The 18,295-nt window shown below is 35.5% G+C and overlaps 1 protein-coding gene across 1 annotated transcript in view; it reads right to left on the minus strand.

Moving 5' to 3' along the window:
* LOC311067887 (dynein axonemal heavy chain 11) overlaps positions 1-17,499 on the minus strand; it is a gene marked incomplete at its 5' end in the record, with an annotated part of 73,867 nt that extends 56,368 nt beyond the window's left edge. The window contains 25 exons of the mRNA XM_084090033.1: positions 367-591; positions 5,500-5,622; positions 5,713-5,835; positions 6,960-7,118; positions 7,218-7,301; positions 7,380-7,538; positions 7,636-7,722; positions 7,856-7,972; positions 9,199-9,421; positions 9,552-9,721; positions 9,900-10,154; positions 10,691-11,011; positions 11,084-11,479; positions 11,571-11,675; positions 11,799-11,994; positions 12,084-12,208; positions 12,285-12,422; positions 12,522-12,638; positions 13,170-13,337; positions 13,476-13,709; positions 14,739-14,950; positions 15,408-15,775; positions 16,559-16,755; positions 16,999-17,142; positions 17,284-17,499. Of these exons, the coding sequence (XP_083946159.1) occupies positions 367-591; positions 5,500-5,622; positions 5,713-5,835; positions 6,960-7,118; positions 7,218-7,301; positions 7,380-7,538; positions 7,636-7,722; positions 7,856-7,972; positions 9,199-9,421; positions 9,552-9,721; positions 9,900-10,154; positions 10,691-11,011; positions 11,084-11,479; positions 11,571-11,675; positions 11,799-11,994; positions 12,084-12,208; positions 12,285-12,422; positions 12,522-12,638; positions 13,170-13,337; positions 13,476-13,709; positions 14,739-14,950; positions 15,408-15,775; positions 16,559-16,755; positions 16,999-17,142; positions 17,284-17,499 (4,662 nt within the window). The remainder of the gene's footprint in view (positions 1-366; positions 592-5,499; positions 5,623-5,712; positions 5,836-6,959; positions 7,119-7,217; positions 7,302-7,379; positions 7,539-7,635; positions 7,723-7,855; positions 7,973-9,198; positions 9,422-9,551; positions 9,722-9,899; positions 10,155-10,690; positions 11,012-11,083; positions 11,480-11,570; positions 11,676-11,798; positions 11,995-12,083; positions 12,209-12,284; positions 12,423-12,521; positions 12,639-13,169; positions 13,338-13,475; positions 13,710-14,738; positions 14,951-15,407; positions 15,776-16,558; positions 16,756-16,998; positions 17,143-17,283) is intronic.
* Between the last annotated feature and the right edge of the window lie 796 nt (positions 17,500-18,295).

Below are 18,295 nucleotides of genomic sequence, written 5' to 3' on the forward strand. Positions count from 1 at the left end.
CCAGAGCATGGCGCAATATATATATATATATATATATATATATATATATATATAGCGCCATGCTCTGGCATACTAAAATTAGTACAATACATTAAATTAGTAATTAGAAATTAGTAATCTGTACAGAGAAACATCTCCTGGTTTTATTACATAATAAATTTCATGTATTTAAGTACAATACTTTGACATCTCAATATCTTAAAATGAGCTTAACTAAAAAAAACATACTGGCCCATATACTTATATGTAATATGATTCTGAATCTCCTGTATGTTGGGCAAACCTTTACAGAAAGCATGTAAAACATCTTTAACTTTGCATGCAGCACACCAGTAATCAGTGTACATGACATGAAGTCAAGCATACCTTAAAGTCAGAATCAATGGAGCTGAACTGATGTGCCTCCTCCGGCAGCTGGTGTTGAATGTCTTCGGAGCCCATGAAGATGCTCTCCAGGTGAGCCCAGGTCCTCTGCACCTCCAGCCACAGAAGCAGCACTGAGTCAGCCCGAGTCAGCTGGGTCTGTAGCGCCAACACCTGTCCGTGGAAGAATGTTGCCTGCTTACTGTGCAGCAACACCTGCAGCTGCACCTGAGAGACAAACAGATGCATACAGAGTCAGCAGCCAACAGCAAGGACAGTTTCTTGTGCAGCTTCTTATTGTTAAAGGGGTCATGACCTAAGAATTAAAATGTTCCTTGATATTTTGACAGTTAAGAGGTTGTTATACTATAAAAATATCCTGTAAGTTTCAAAACAAAAAAAATGTTATTCCAAAAACAGCTTTTATTGAAATCAAGGCTAGAAAACGACAGAATCTCAAAAGTGGTGACTTATGATGTCACAGAGCAGTGAAAGACCATCTTTGCAGAAGAATATCAAAGCCTACGTCTACAACACAGCGTCTTCGGCTCCGCCCACTGAAGCGTTAGTGAATAGTGACATGAGAACGAGAAAAGATCGACACAAGATCAATACCATTACCTTCCAAAGGATTGCATTATTTGTTTGTATTCGGTGCATTTCACTGTGGATTATTTGGTAGTCACAATTTCGACGCAGGCTTTGCAAACAAACTTTTACGATATGGATCTGCCAGCAACGCCACAAACATGTACGTAACCATGTTTATTCTAATGCCTGTTTATTCTAATGACTGATCTGTAATTTCTGATATGTAAGCACGTTCAGACAGATTATCTTTCTCTCAAAATCGTTCAATACTGTTTATGCATCAGAAAATAAAGCTAGTGACTAAACGATTAACTTCATGTCGTTTCTCTTATTAGGATGAAAATAATCTTATTTAAACTGTTAAATTATATACAGAAAGCGATCAAAGAACGCTCCCTTTCCAATCGCCCAAGCTGCCAATCACACAGCGCAAGTTTATTTGGACACTTGCCAAAACTCGTTATGAAATCAACGATGCTGTTACACTGCACAACGAAGCTCTTACTGTATTTACATCGTGTTTGCATTGTTATTTGGTGAATGCATTCGTGAGAGTGCAGAAATTGCGTTGCAATGATGAGATCACTTCATTCACGCGATCAACAGACTGTCTTTCATCTGTTCAATGCTCATCACTGTAACCTTTCATGTGTTGGGAATAGATCTAAATATAATGCTATAATCATTACTTTTCACGATTCATTAACCCTCTGGGGACCACAAACGCGCCTGCGCGTTTTGCTCGTTTTTTTTTTTTAGCAATGAAAATAAACACTAAATGCTCTGTTAATTTTGATCTTTCATTTTCGTGTAATACATCAATCGATCCTGTTCAGTTTCTATTTTTTTTCTGTATACTCACAATAAAAATAAAGTGTTTTGCTTTTTGACAAATAAAGAAAAATTAACATGATGCGATTTCTGCCTTCTCTCTGTCAGTAAACTCCCATTTGAAACGCGTTCGAAAATGATCTATAACTCCGCGAAAATTCAGTCAAACAGGCAAACAGACCCACGGGCATAAAGCTTGAGATCGCATCTTTTAAATGAAGTCATTTATATAAAAAACAAATATTCTCAGCTTCTGTAATCTGTATAAAAAGAGAGCGACTCCTGTCGAGCTCATTAGGAGCTCATTCACAGTAATGTGACCACTCCCCGGAGAGCGCGTGCTATTCAAACGCAAATTCTGAGAACTATTTCAGAGCTGTGAAACGCCCACATCAGCTGTAAACAAAGCGCGTCGCGACTCCTCGCGAGTGAGACATTATAGCCTACCTTATGGAGAAAATATTCCTCAGAACAGTGCTGATGAGGAGCAATATCTCCTGAAATGAGGAGCAGATTCCGCTGAGGAGTGAGGTAGGCTGTTTTCTTTTCTCACGTGTGGAATAACGTTATGGAATAACGTTAGTGTAGGCCTATGTAAACCGCAAAAAGATGAATCGCATTTCTATAATATGACTCGCCTTTCTGTGAGATGAATGAAGGGGACATATTTGTAAAGACTGTTTAGCCTAAATATGAATCGCGCGTCTGTGTGTGAAAGAATAAACTGCTTTGCTATAGCCTACTGAGATGAGTAAAAATCGACTGGAATATGTTGAAATAAAATGTATTTGTATAAGCAACGTATTAAACTGCAAAAAAAATACTATTTTTGTCAAAAATAAATTCATAGACTAAGATGTTAGATGTTCCAATGTTGGCTATATTCAAACTAATGAATACATATGATAAAATGTAGGCCTATAATCTTTTTTTTTTTTTTTTTACAAAGAAAGAGTACACTTGAAATATTGTTGAAATTGTAATTATTGTTGTAATTGTAACATTTTGAATAAAATAGCAAAACATATTTACAAGAGAGATGTAAGCGAAATCTTAAATGGTCAATATAAGTCTTCTTCTAAATACATCTTTTGTCCTTGCATTGTGGCTCAGTCAGTTTCACACCTGAGTGAATGGCTCATTATACAGAGTGGGTGGGACATTCATAATCTAAGGTGTAAACTACTCCTCCCCCTCGCATATTGGCTTTCCAAGCAAAACCTGTTTTACACCATTTAAATCAATGTATTTTTTTTTGTGAACGATAAAGCAAGACTATTTTTACATCATTTTGAAGCTAGAACTCAAAGGGACAACATCAATTAGTCAAAAGTCTTGTGGACACATATTTAATATGTGTTTTGTGGTCTTAATTCAGCAACTTTCATTTTAATTTTTTTCAATAACCATGCATAAACATTATTTTCTTAAAAATACAAACATCTACATACACGTTGCTCGCATATTATGGTAGCCCTGTTTGTGCTATATAGAGTGAATTTACACCTTTGCCATTAACATGTTTATAAATAACTGAAAAAAGCACAAATGTCAAGGCATGTCAGAACATCTCAAGGACCCCAAAAACAGCTTGGTCCCCAGAGGGTTAAACTCGATAGCTGTAATAGTAAAAACGTAGTAAAAGATTTTGAGAGAGAGAGTTCCACATGTAATGCTAGAGCTATTTCATATGCAAAGATGTCATCCAATCACAGCATTGGGCATTTACACTGAAGACTCACAGCAGACACGCCCCTTCAAACAGAGCGTTCAAATCAGAGGCTAAAATTATTTTATTTCTAAATTATGTTAATTTTTATGTAAAAATCATACTAACATTATAAGGGCACCCCAGGAAACATTATAAAATAATGAAACAATCCAGTTTATGACCCCTTTAACTTTTATGATCTTGTGTTTCAGATTTATCTGAATCGCTCCTCCTTAACAGCTTAAACTCATCTTTGAAGGTTTCTCACTTGATGCCAGAACATGGCTTCAGTGATTCAGTATCCCATTTACACACAAGAGCATGAGGGAGAAACTGGAAGCAAATTCTCTAGAATGTCATTGTATGCATTAAGATTAGCCTTCAAAGATATTACTGAAATAGCCAAATCAAAGTCCTATTCACACCAAGTCCAAAAATGCTTTGTGCATTAGTATGTATTGATTTAAACTGAAAACACTTCACAATGATTATGAGGCCCTTTATATTTGCACAGATGCCAAACAATTCATTAAGATAACTGAACGTTTTTTGTTTGTTTGTTTGATTGTTTGTTTTTGTGGTTACACTTTATTTTGATAGTCCACTTTAGACATTATACTAACTATAAGTAACGTTGCAACTACATGTCAACTAGAAGTCATTAGAGTATTAGTAGATTGGTAGGTTTAGGGTTAGTAGAAATAGTTGCAGACGTAGTTGCAAAGTTATTTATAGTAAGAATGTCTGTTGGGGAGCATCACAAAGTGTTAGCAAATATTAAGCAGACAGTCTACTAATACTCTATGACTGCTAATTGACATGTTGCAAAGTTACTTACAGTTAGTAGAATGTCTAAAGTAGACCATTGAAATAAAGTGTCACCGTTTTTTTAGAGAAAGCATCACAATCAGTGTAAATAAAATGTATTAAATGTACAGTGATTATGTCTGAACTTGAGTGGATGTCAATGGATGAGAGGGTAATGATGCTTTAAGGTTTGTGATGCTAATGTATTCTTTCTGTGTTCATAACGGCAAGTTCAAATACAAATATAAAAAATAAAAAACAAATAAAGATGAATACCATTTACAGCCTAAAGTTCAGATCACATTTGGAGGATATCAGGTTTACCCAAGAAAAAAAAATTTGATTTTGATATCTCCAATGCAATTTGCCTATGTTGTTTTTGTGTCCACATTGTGTTAATGCCCTTCTGTTGGCCTTAATGTTTTCAGACATGTGGGTGTAAGTGGGCCGGCTTCGCACAGACGGCAGACTTATTGTCAACAGTGATGTGTTTGGCTAGATTTTGGCCCCTACACATACAGCGTGATAACAAAGCCAGCAATGTGTGGTCTCTATAAATCAGATGTGTGAATACAGGCGGCTGACAATGAAAGATCGTTCTCTCGGCACAGTGGGATGGTCTTAGAGAAGGAGATAAAGACCCTGGCCACACCAAGCTTATTTTGCCAAGCAACAACTTTGTTAACATTTCCGATAAGCTAAGGCCCCGTTTACACGTACATGGTTATTTTGAAAAACGGAGACATTTCTCTTCGTTTGCGCCCTTCGTTTACACGCAAACGGAGGATTCGCCAATAAAACCGATTCTTTCTAAAAACTCCGGCCAGAGTGGAGATTTTGAAAATCTTCGTTTGTCCGTTTGCATGTAAACTGAGAAAAACTGAGTTTTAGGCAGCGACGTCACAGAATGTGACTATTTTCGGGATTCTGATTGGCTAAGGTGGGCTTGAGCTTCTCGTTACACTGCCACCTACAGGTTTGGCATGCTCTTGACAGCATATACACAGGTTCGTGTGCACGATGTTATTTTTGAAAACGAAGAGGGGTGAAATGTCCGTTTATGAAAATAGCCATCCACGTGTAAACGTAGCCTAAGAAAACATACATACATACATACATGTTTTTTTTTTTGTTGTTGTTTTTTGACAAACTGCCCATAACTGTGATTGCATGTGCCATTTTAGAGATGTTTATACCTGACTCTCCTCCAGACTCTCTATAAGTTCATCACTGCATTTCAGCATTGGTGTAGCAGTGTGGTAATGCTCTTTATAAGAAAACTCCATCCGTGCCCACATCTGGCTGATTTCAGTCAATACCTTCAAAACAATTAAAGACATGTTGCACTCATTTTCAGAGCATGTATCGCAGTGACTGAGGCTTGAGAGAGATACTGTATGAGATGGAACCTTCTCAGTGGACATCTCTTTGACTGCTCTCCCAACTGTACAGAGCACCACATCTTCATATCTGTGCAGCTGCAAAGCCAGTAAATCCTCAAGAGTTGTATCTTCAGTTAGGGTGAAATCAACCTAAGAGAATGGTGTTCAGAAAGTTCAAAAGAACAGCATTTATTTGAAATAGAATCTTTTGTAACATTAGAAATGTCTTTACTGTTACTTTTGATCAATTTAATGCATCCTTGCTGAATAAACATATTCAATATTTTATTTTATTTTATTTTTTTATGTGTACTGACCCCAAACTTTTGAACGGTAGTGTATAATGTTACAAAATATTTCCATTTCAGAAAAATGCAGTATTTTTAACTTTCTTTTCAAGAAAGAATCCTGAAAAAAAAAAAATTACACAACTGTTTTCAACATTGATAATAACAATAATGTTTCTTGAGCAGCAAATCGGCATATTAGAATGATTTCTGAACGATCATGTGAAACTGAAGACTGGAGTAATGATGCTGAAAATTCAGCTTTGATCACAGGGATAAATTTCATATTCAGATAGAAAACAGTTATTTAAAATTGTAATAATATTTCACAATGTTATTGTTTTTTTATTTGTATATTTAATCAAGTGAATACAGCCTTGGTGAGCATAAGAGACTTCTTTTAAAAACATTTTAAAAAAATGTACGATCCAAAACTTTGGAACGGCAGTGTATATGTTCACAGAGAAATCTAAAAAAAAATTGTGATGCTTATGCTTATAATAATACAAATATATATATTTTGAAGTGAAATGAAAATGAGAATGAAAAATAAGAATAAAACTAGATGTATCGTATTTTAAAGATATTTCGAGATTTTTACGAGATTTCTTTCTACCAGGGAGCACAAAATGAAAAGTTTAGCAGAATGTTGAAGCTGCCTTTTTCTACACAATAGAAGTGAATAGTGACCATCAACCTAAAATGCTATTGTATGGCTTTCAAAAGACTTGCAATATAGTAGAGCACACATCATTATGGTGGGGGTTTTTTAGGTCACTTTCATTGTATGGAAAATATTAGTATCAGTCAATGGAAGAAAGACAACCATATCATTTGGAACATAAATTAAAATTTCATTCATATAAATTACAATTTTACCAGGAGTGTTAAGGGTTGTTTAATCCATGCTTTTGAAATAGTTAATATATTTTTCAGTCTCTAAAAGGAATAACATTTATATTGTACATCTACCACCCTCTTTCTCACCCCGGTCATCCTGACCAGCTGGGCCCAGTGTCTGTCTCTCATGGCCGGGTTCAGTAGCTCTGTCACAGCCCTGAGAGAAGCCAACAGATCCCTGAGCACACGGTCCAGACTCACATACACGTCCCAAACACGGGCCTCTTTATCAAGAACCTGCATTTCCTGGCAAGACATGAAATCAGTGTTAGATACTATGAACAAAAACCTTCCAAAATGTGTTTGGGTTGGTGATTTCTAGTACACTGATACTGGTATTCTTACCTTTGTAAACCTCCTCAGCTCTGTCTCTATGTGTTCTACACTGATCTTTCTCCATTTTGTCCCTGTCCAGACAGCTACACAGCACTGTGAGGACACAACATTACAGTAGAGTCGACAGTTCAAGCAAAACTGAAAGCTCATATTAGGAAAAGGATGATCCACCTGAACACATATCCGCAGATCCCAGAGCTGTTTCAAAACAGCAATGTCTCTCCGACAGATTCTGAGTTGCTTAGAGTCAGGGCTGCTCACTTCAAACAGCTTACAGGACTCCTGGAGATCTGCATTCTCCTCTTCTAAAACCAGCATCTCCCTGTGAAACTAACAAACACAGTATAACACAAAACGTCAATGTATGTAAATGATTGAAAATAAGACTCTGATATGATGGATTGTTTGAATTAGAAGTAACATTTACTTTATCCAGCCGCACATATGGTTTCTCTGTGTTGTACTGGAGAGGAGCTTCTGTTTTGAACCTCCCTCGAAAATGATTCAGCTTTTTCTATGAAGAGAGAAGAGAGACATGAATGCTATAAAAAGTTTCAGACTTCCAAACCTAAAAACATTTAATTTAGCTTTAAGTCAAAGTTTCCACTTTTAATAAATATTAAAACTCAGCAAATGAGGACCCTCACCTCAAAGACCAAACACTTCCTACGGATAACGGCCACCTCTGCAGTATGAAGAGGAGCAACCTCATGTTTCACTGTCCAGGCCAACTTCTTCATGCTGTTCCACTTCTCTGGCAACTCCTGATGGTTAAGTAAAAGCTTCTCATTCAGAATAGTTTACAGCTAGGGATGCAATAATGTTAAAATTCTGGACAGTACAAATATAATCCAATAATTATTTTAATGTTTTGGCCAATATAAAAAATCTATACTATTTTGCCTAAATAAATGAATAATAAAACACAAATCAATCATTTTAAATGTTAAAGTGAATTTAGGGATGCACGATATATCGGCCACCATATTGGTATCGGCCGATATGTGTTCATTTTAAATGTTATAGTTATCGGCCCGATAAGAACATTTGGCCGATATATTAAAACAGATAAATAATGGATTACTTCCTTCAGCTGAGACACTTCAGTTGCGCAATGTTCGCCATGATGTTGTTGAATTGCTTGAAATATGATTGGAATCATTTCAAAAAGGAAAATACAGTTAAGTGCAACATGTCATATAAGCTCCATAAAATTATAATGAGAACATCATTATAATTGTGTGCTTGGGTCATGGATTTAATGGTGAGACTTTTGTTTTTGCTCTCAAAAATTATATAAAAATTTTGATTTAGATTTATAGGCCAATATATCGGTTATCTGCCAAAATGTTCATATCAATGTATCCCTAGCATCATTATAATGTTCAGTATGAAAAATGATTCATCATTTTTAGATTTGAGATTATATATACAGTAGAACTATCAATTATTATTAAGTAAGATTAGCTTCAAGTCAGCATTAGACTAAAATAGGGAATCAGGAACATGAGCATTTAAATGCACAAATAAATAACCACTATCAATATTGGATAATGTATAAACAGATACTTTTTTGAAAAATTACATTAAAAACGAAATATAAAACTGACTTCTAACTTAAAATACTATGCAATTATTAAATAAAAATGCTAAATAAAAACTTTTTTACTAGTGGTCTCAAACTTTTGGAGAAAAAAAATACTGTTTTAAATTTTAATTTTAATTTAATTTAGAGATTAAAGATTAATTTACAGATTAATTTGAGGTTGGTAAGATATTCTAATGTTTTTTGTAATGTTTGTAAGTCTCTTATGCTCTACAAGGCTGCATTTATTTGATCAAATATAGAGTAAAACAGTAATATTGTGAAATATTATACGCTTTTTCAAGAATCTTTGATGAATGGAAAGTTCAAAAGAACAGATTTTTCTAATATATATATATAAACATTTTAATCAATTTAATGCATGGGGCTGTCAAATACTCTCACCTCAAGCTGCATATGGACACACTCAGATAGGGTTTCTCCATATTGCTCCAGAAGAGTGACCACTTCACGAACAGGTTCAAAAAGCTGGTCAGTACAAGACTGCCTGTTTTTGACAGCCAGCAGGAAACCCATCACCTGTACAAGAGCCTGGTAGTCTCCACTGCACACCGGCTCTTTAAGCCTAGATTCCGCCTGGAGCATGAACTCCTTTAGTTCAGCAATACTGAAGACATCAAGATTACAAACCAGCAGAAATCAATTGCTTTTATTGATTGAGTACAGCATTTGGAGTTTGGAGGAAAATTGGGGCATTAAAGTGATTTTTTCTATGTAATTACAGAAAGGTCTCTCACCTGCCGGTTACATAAGACATCAGGTGCTCCTTAAACATCCAGCTCCATTTTTTTATTATGTTTAAAAGACTCATCTTGAATGAACGGATATCCACTCTAAACCAACCATCAAATACCTGCCAATCCTCCAAACGGCTGACCTCTGCATGCAATTCTTCATAATGATTAATCTGTTGTAAAAAGGAGACATCTCACTAATAAAATGACAAACCCTTCATACTGCTCTTAAAACAGTCTATGGACAGACATTTATATCCATTTAGATATAATTATATGTTGTACCAAATTAGTAACTCTGTTTCAAAAGCTGATATTCATGGAGAAACATTAAAAGCAGTGTAGTTTCACCTGCTCTTTGAATTGCACTGTGGTGGGAGGATTTTCTGGAAATGCATTCTCTCCATATGCTTCCACCTCTTGAGCTGTCAGTGCATGACCATAGAGGAGGAACTGCCTGAGAAACTCAGCCCTGTCATCAAGCCACAGGGGACCGTAGCGGATAAATGTTTCCTGGTATTGTAAGGCTTTCTTCATGACTTCATCAACTCTCTCCATCACTTCCTGCCGGAGATCTAAGAGGTCTAGCATGTCCTCGACGTCAACCTAAATGCATAAAGTCAAAAATATTATTTGTATATGTACAAAAAAAAAGTATCTGAAAATTATTCTGTTTTACACTTTTTGAAATGCATTTTATTCATTCAAATTATATTAATATATTTAATTATGTTATATTAAGTGTATCAATTACTTTACATTGTTAATATAACAAAGAAATGTATATTTTTTAATTTAATGTTTAGTTTTTATTGATATTATTTGTCAAAATTTCTTAAAATGTGTTACATATCTCTTTTTCTGTAATTGCAGCATGCATTCAACCTGACATAAAGTTTGTGCAAAACGTGATGATCAAGTTTTCCAAGCATGATTTGAACATTTTCCAACTGCATTTTTCAATTTCATCTTCAGCAGAAGCAAGAAATCTGACCCTTTATTTTTAAACAAAGATCACGTGGCAACAAATTTGCTTTTTTGACTAGTGACCTAGAAAATATTATGTTTCTAATACGATTCTAATATGCTTCTAATAGATTTTCAATATGACCTCAGACTTTTGGAATCCGCTGTAAATTCACCTGGTAGTCTTCCACGTTTAGGTGAGGTGCCACCCTCTTCACCTGAGCAGACATCTTGAACACATCACCTAGTAATTGTTCCACCAGTTCGTAAAGTCCATCACCACCATCTCGATCCAGAGTAATCTCAGATCCCATCAGTAGCATCTGAGACTCAAACAGGGGAGCCTGCCTCACTGAGCTCTCCATATTCTCAATGAAATACTCCAGTGAAGTTGAGATGGCACTGAAAAATCCCTCCACCACCATATCATCCACATGCTCCAAATAGGCTTTCCATGGATCTGAAGAACTATCCGCTGAAAAAAGGGCCATGTTCTCCTGGAAAAGATACAAGAAATAAATGTTAGACAAAATGTGTACAAAAATAATCTATAAAAAAGACTGACTCACTTGTAACAAATTATGGATCGTTTCTCCATCTTTCCTGAGGTTGTTGTAGCTTTTTGCCACTCTTACTGCTCTATCTTCCAGTTGTAATATCGAGTCTTTCTTAAGGTCTTTTCTGCAGAACATAGGCTGTTTGCTCCATCCACTCATCAGAACGTCAATCATCTCAATGTTGTCTTTAGTTTTCTGAAGTGTTCTCTCCAGCTGATAGACTGTATCCTGAAGTGTGCAGATGTAGTCCCAGCTGTTCTGGCTTTGCCATGTAAGCTCACTTTCTGCTTGATGCAGTTGCCGGTCAACAATCTCCATCTCCTCTTTTATAAGAGGAGCCTCCACTTCAAGAGTCGTCTGTTTCACCTTATTGTACCACTGCACCAGTAAATGTAGGCTCCCAAGGTTCTAATGGAGATCAGGTTATATACTCATAATGTACATCCAGAATGTAAAAACCAAATTTAACTAATAACAGAGAATCTGAGCATTCACTAACCTTAAAGAACATCTTTCTATTTTCATACACCTTCAAAGCAGCAGAAGGGATGTTCATCTGATTAAGGATTTTTAGGTGTTTCACATCCTTGAGCACAGCAATCAGCTAAGGTGAAGAAGTTCAATATTATGCAGATGAATACAATGAACAAATTGTCAAAATTAGACGCTCTTGCATTTGAAATTGATGCCTTATGCTGATGCCTTATTTTAAATGTATTTTCTTCACCTCTTGATTGACGTTAACTGACAGTAGGTCAGTGCTGGGATCTCTTTTGATTAGGGGCTGATCCAGGTTCATCTGGCAGACCTGGGTAATATCACTACACCAGCTCAAATAGACCTGCTTCTCGTACTCATCTAAATGAGAAGACATCTCCAGGTATTTATGATAGACCAGCTCCATCTCTTCTCCTTCCATACTCCTGCAATATATATGCCCCAACCTCTTTAGATTAATTTGAATCATTAAAAAAAAAAGATAATGATCTCAATAGAATTGAAAATCACTTACAGCTCCATAACAAATCGAAGATTGTTCCAAGGGATTTGAATTCTGTCTCGAAGCATTTTTGTCCACTTCAGAGCCCCTGTCATAGCAGGCATGTTCTTGCTCAAATGCATTTTATTCCTCTTTTTCTGGAATTACATGATGAATTACACAAGGTGCTTTTTGTACAAGAACTACAATCTATTAAAAAAACAACTACTTTACCTGCTCAAGATGAGAATCAAACAGGTGTTTGCATCTGTCCAGCTCCTCTCCAAAAAGTTCAACCACTTTGGAGAAATTCGGAATAAAAGTTTCCTTTATGATGTCTCTGTCCAAGAGGGGCTTGAGCACAGTGACCAGCTTCAAAAATATGCAGATTGAAAGGTGGGTTACATAGGTTAAGCTATATTCTGCTTTTCCTAATCATTTGCCTAAATCCAGCTCATCGGAATTACTTACTTTGAAAACTGATTCCAATCCTGAACAATCTTGGAAGGCGAGGAACAAAATACTGGACAGACGTCGATCAAAATCTGCAACTTTTTCTTGGAAACTTGAAAAGTCTTTTTCAAAATCCTATATCAGATGTATTAGAATGTATAAGTAATTATCTGTTAAACAATGCATGCTGATATTGAAATACATTTTGCTAATGACATTTAAAACAAGTTTTAAACATACACTATAATGTGTTAACAAAACGTTACATGATACACAGAAGAAAAATTATGATTTATGAGGACCACTAAGCCTTGGAGGGTTAAAAAAAAAAAAAAAAAGGTTTGGCTAAATCAGGCATTATTTGTATCCAAACATACACTTTATAAGAAAGCTCCATAAAATGAGCTGTCACAATGAGACCAGTATACAGTATATTTCACAGAAATGAAAACAGTGAGATTTATATCTGCTATTGCATCAAACACTCATATACTGTATCATGTTATCTACACTGACATATTCAGTGGGGCATTGTTATTGTACAACCAGACATCCAGCGGTTTAAGCTAACATGGCAAATGTGTTTCTATATAACTTACTGGGAGTTTTGTTGGCTGATTCTAATCTATCTCAAGCAAGGAATATAAAACCATGAAGGAATAAAACCTGAGAAGTCAAATCGAGTGGATTGTATTCTTGATCCCTCATGTCTTTGCAGAGCTGGAGAAACTCTGTATGTAGGCGAGAGACCTGCTCAGTGTAAACTCTTCCTCTGATACCTCCAAAAAACAACTTCTCCAACCTTTGGAACTCCAGCATAGTGGAGAAAAGGGCCTGGAAAACATAATTTTTCTAAATGTTACTGTCAACCCAAAACAAATAGTAATGAATATCATTACTCGCATCAAATAAAACTGAACGGTGACTGAAAGTGAAAGTACATGTTAACACCTCAAAAGATGTACTGCTTACCTTCAACTGTAAAACACGAGCCAAGAAGCCATCAAATCGAGTAAAAACAAGAGCCGAAGGGAAATCCCAGCACTTTGCTGTGGAATAATGACTGGCCAAAGCAGCCAATTTCTGTCTGTATGTCTTGAACGTTTCCCTGACACACCTGAAAACTCCCACCACAGTCTGTAACTTCTCCAAAGCATCTTCAGTCTCTTCTTTCATTAGCTCTTCCACACTGAGATATGAAGTGGCCTTGTTGGAGGAAAGATTGACATTTTGGTTACAAGAACATTTTAATCTCTATTCTAACAATAGCCATGGTTGACTCCCAAACTGACTGACTGACTGACTGACTGATTGATTGATTGATTGATTGATTGATTGATTGATTGATTGATTGATTGATTGATTAATAACACAGACACACAAATTATTTTTTTAATCTAGTTTTAGGGACTGTTCACACAACACCGATTTCAACTAAAAACATTTTGTTTGTTCGTTAACATGACATCACATCAGCATTTTGGGGGCCGAAAATGTTTTTGAACATTTTCTTTCAACTTTTAAAAATGGGTTTTAAAGTGAATGTTTTTGAAAACGATACCGATACAGTCTCTGTGTGAGCTACAAAAACGCAAATTTATAAAAACGGTAAAATCATGTGCGTAGTGTTTCTTTACAAAGTGACATCGCCAACTACTGGCCTGGCATGAATAATACAGGCATTTATATTCGTTTCCACAGATCCGGGTGAATGGGGATTGTTTTGATAACGTTGTCGCCTTACGAGAAAAACGCAAAGGAAAAACGTTTCCATTTTTAGTACATCGGTGTCATGTAAATGTACCCTAAAACACATATCCCAAGCTCTTACAACTTCATTTTTTGTATTCATCTTGGATTTATATGGTTTTGATACCATTTTCGAAAATATTTTTAATTTACTGACTCTTTAGATATAAAGTAAAATGTACTAACATATTTTCTTTACACATTGAATACATGTGAGTGTACACATTTTAAACATTATTTTCGAATATGTACGAAGTAAAAAGTACTTTTTTAAATGTCATGAATTATTTATTAAAAAATATATTATTTTTTTAGGGAGCTAACCTGCCTTGTCATAAAAAAAAATATTTTAAGAGACATATTGACCTTAACACACAGTTTTGTGTTTATGCATGTTGGTCACATCACATGACTTTTATTTGGAAGACAAACGTTTTTCCAATAATACAAACTAGGCATATTCAAAGACTTGTCAAATTGTCATACCTGCTGAATGAGCAGGTTGCAGAGCTCCTGCAGCAGCGCAACAATGCGTTCAGGTGAACGATAGAAAGAACAGTGAATCCAGACCAGAAATATAAGATGAAAGACTGGTGGAATGAGTGTATGGATGTATGAGAACTCATCCTCCTCCAGTTGAGAAAGCAATGATCCAAGTGGCTGAAGGTGAAGATCTATAGCCCTGGCTTCTTGCAAAGCTGAGGGACAAATACACATAAACGATAACTGGGCAGAATGTTAACAGAACGGCATTAAAGGTATAGTTCATCCAAAAATGAAAATGTTGTCATCATTTACTCATCCTCAAGTCGTTCCAAACCTGTATGAATTTCTTTCTTCAGCTGAACACAAAAGCAGATATTTTGAAGAATATGGGAGACAAAACAGTAGATATTATTCAGCCATATTATTTTTTTCCCATACTGTTGAAGTCAATGGGGCCCATGAACTGTTTGGTTTCCCATATTCTTCAAAATAACTTCTTTTTTGTTGTTTTTTTGTGTGAAAGAAATTCATACAGGTTTGGAACAACTTGAAGGTGAATAAATGATGACAACATTTTCATTTTTGGGTGAACTATCCCTTTAAGTAGTAGAACGAACAAGAGAAAATGTAACTGCATTAATCAAATGTGGCAGAAACATCACGTCTTACCATTAAAAACAGCCTCAGTCAAAGCTTTGAATGGTGGGAAATAACTGCTGTCTATTATTTCCAGAATCCTGATCATTTTCTGAACACAAGGATTCTGTAGCTGGGGTTTACAAAGACATAGTTCATTATCAAACATTCCTGCTTTACACACTGTAAAAATGCTTGTTGCTGGACAAACCTGATCATAAATACTCTGTATGTTCGTTTTCCTGGACCTCCAGAAGTCAAGTTCAGCTTTTGGTCCAGGGTTCAACCCCTTCACAATCAATTCAGCAGAGTCTGCTCTTAAGACTTTATGGATCATGTGCATCCAGCTGATGACCATGGACTCGACTGCATGTATCATGGCTCTGTTGCGACTGTTGTGCCTTGTTTGCAAATAAGAAATTGATTTTTGTTTTAGACAAAATGAAGGCAATTGATGCTTTATTACTCTGTGTGCATCTATCCATAAATCAGATTACAAGACAATAACATGTAAGAAAACAACATATTAGTTGATATGAGGCCAAAACCAAGATCTTAGACAGAATTAAGATACATGACTGCTGGCTTTAGTGATCAAACACTTCTTTAAGGGAAGTACCTACACCATTGTTCAAAAGTTTAGGGTTGGTAAGTTTTTTTTTAAATGTTTTAAAAAAATAAGTCTCTTATGCTCACCAAAGCTACATTTATTTGATCAAAAATACAATAAAAATAGTAATATTGTGAAATATTATTACAATTTAAAATAAATGTTTTCTATCTTAGTATATTTTAAAATGTAATTTATTTCTGATGGCAAAGCTGAATTTTCAGCATCATTGCTCCAGTCTTCAGTGTCAAATGATCCTTCAGAATTCAGTCTTATATGATGATTTGATGCTCAAGAAACATTTATCATTATCATCAGTTGAAAAGTTATGATGCTTAATATTTTTTGAGAAAACCATATTTTTTTTATGGATTCTTTGACGAACACAACAGAAGAAAGCATTTATTTGAAATAAAAAAAATTGTCTTTAACAATGTTACTTTTGTAAACAATTTACTACATCCTTGCTGAATAAAAAATATTAATTTCTTCTTTACAAAACAAATCTTACCGACCACAAACTTTTGAACAGTATTGTAAATTATGCAAAAAAAGAAATCAACAATACTCATACAGTGTGATCGTTTCCTCTTGACATTGGTCTATCCATTCTCTGATGGCGGGAATGGGAAGAACAGTTTTGCCATAATACTGTCCTCTCACCACGGTGACCTTGCTTTGCAAATTCTCGATGTGATGTGACATATCCTGTGATATTATATTCGGCCACATTTGGTGATTCTTCTTGTTCGACAGAAGTGGCAGACAGACCTTGATGCAAAATATTGACAAATTTTACAGGCATTTAACACATGACTGGAAATTATTAGGCCTATACATTAAAATTGTATACTTCTTTTCAATTCTGTTCAAAAAGATGAAAATATAACACTCCACATTTGATGGTGGTGGGCATACCTGCTAATATTCCATTTCATTATGCAGCCTATTTATTTACTTTTTTGACAGCAAATCAAACAGTTGTGGACCTGAGAGTCTACAAGTGTTCATTACCTTCTCCATGGTGTCCGACAGCTGTGGCAGAAAGGAAGGTGACAGCACCCCAAAAAGTAAAGAACCCCTATAGTTTTGTGGGAGGATGGGGGCATTTCCTTTTTTGAGAATGTAAACTTCCTTGTCTTTACAGAGATGACAAGCCTAAAGTGAACATATAAAACAACGGGTAATTGTTGCTGTGTGGAATACACCAGTGATTTATGATTTTGCATGCACTGAATAGGCCTATATTAATATCAGACAGAAATGTAAACACACAACAAGGCCTTTTTGGTCACTTACCTCTATAGAAACAGCCAGAGTATTGGACGCTGTTACGCTGAAAAATAACAGTTTAATAGGCGTTTCGAAAAACGTTGTAAAAAGTATTTTGTTTTTTTCAGCGTTGACACATTTTTCCCACGTATCAGTTTCGAGTCTGAGCATCCGGCAAATTGTCTCGCCTAAATACTGCACCCTGAGGTCTTCCGAAAAAGCGGTTTCTTCCTCTTCTGACATGTTTGTTGTCCTTGTGGAACGGACGCAAACAGTCCAAAAAACTATTTTTTAAAAGTTGACGCGTGTTTTCTAACTAAAGCATGAGGAACGCGAGCAGTGTCACGTGTTTACATATTGCGTTTCATGTACGCTGAAGAGATTTAATTCGGAAACAGTGCAAAAAAGAGGCGGTACAGCGTCCAGTTTCCTTGGTTACCTTCTAACATGCACCCCCACCCAGGCCACACGACATTCAAACCAAAAAGTTGGTCTCATTTGACAGAAGAAAGGAACACTGTAAAAAGTGATCAGTTTTCTTAACTTTTAAAAACTGAGGAAATCCGTTGCCTTAAAATAATTAAGTAAATAAACTTTTTTTTTTTTTTTTTAACTTCAACTTTTTTCAATTACACATGAAGTTTATTTACTTTATTTTTTTATTATTATTTTTTTCAAGTCAACTGATCACTTTTTACAGTGAAAGAAGGGATGAAGGATGGAAGGAAGGAACAAACAGGATGGAAACCATCAGGACAAAAAAGTGAGAGAATGAGAGTGAGTTTACATAATTGTGTCAACTCCTTTTTTTCCCTATGATATTTTTATAATATAGGCCAAAGATTTGGAATGAGAGACAAGACATCTCAGATGTCAGAAAATCCACTGCAAACACTTATTCATGTTTGTAATATTGTTTTTCCCAAGTAAAACAATACCAAGTTCCAAGGAAATTAGTTTGAAATATCCGCAGAAAGAAAGAAAAAAAAGAATAAATGCCTAATACTTCTTAACAAATTGTCGTTTTTTCATTTAATTC

The sequence above is a fragment of the Abramis brama genome (genome assembly GCF_963993115.1).
Source record: "Abramis brama genome assembly, chromosome: 17".
In the NCBI taxonomy this organism is placed as follows: Eukaryota; Metazoa; Chordata; class Actinopteri; order Cypriniformes; family Leuciscidae; genus Abramis; species Abramis brama.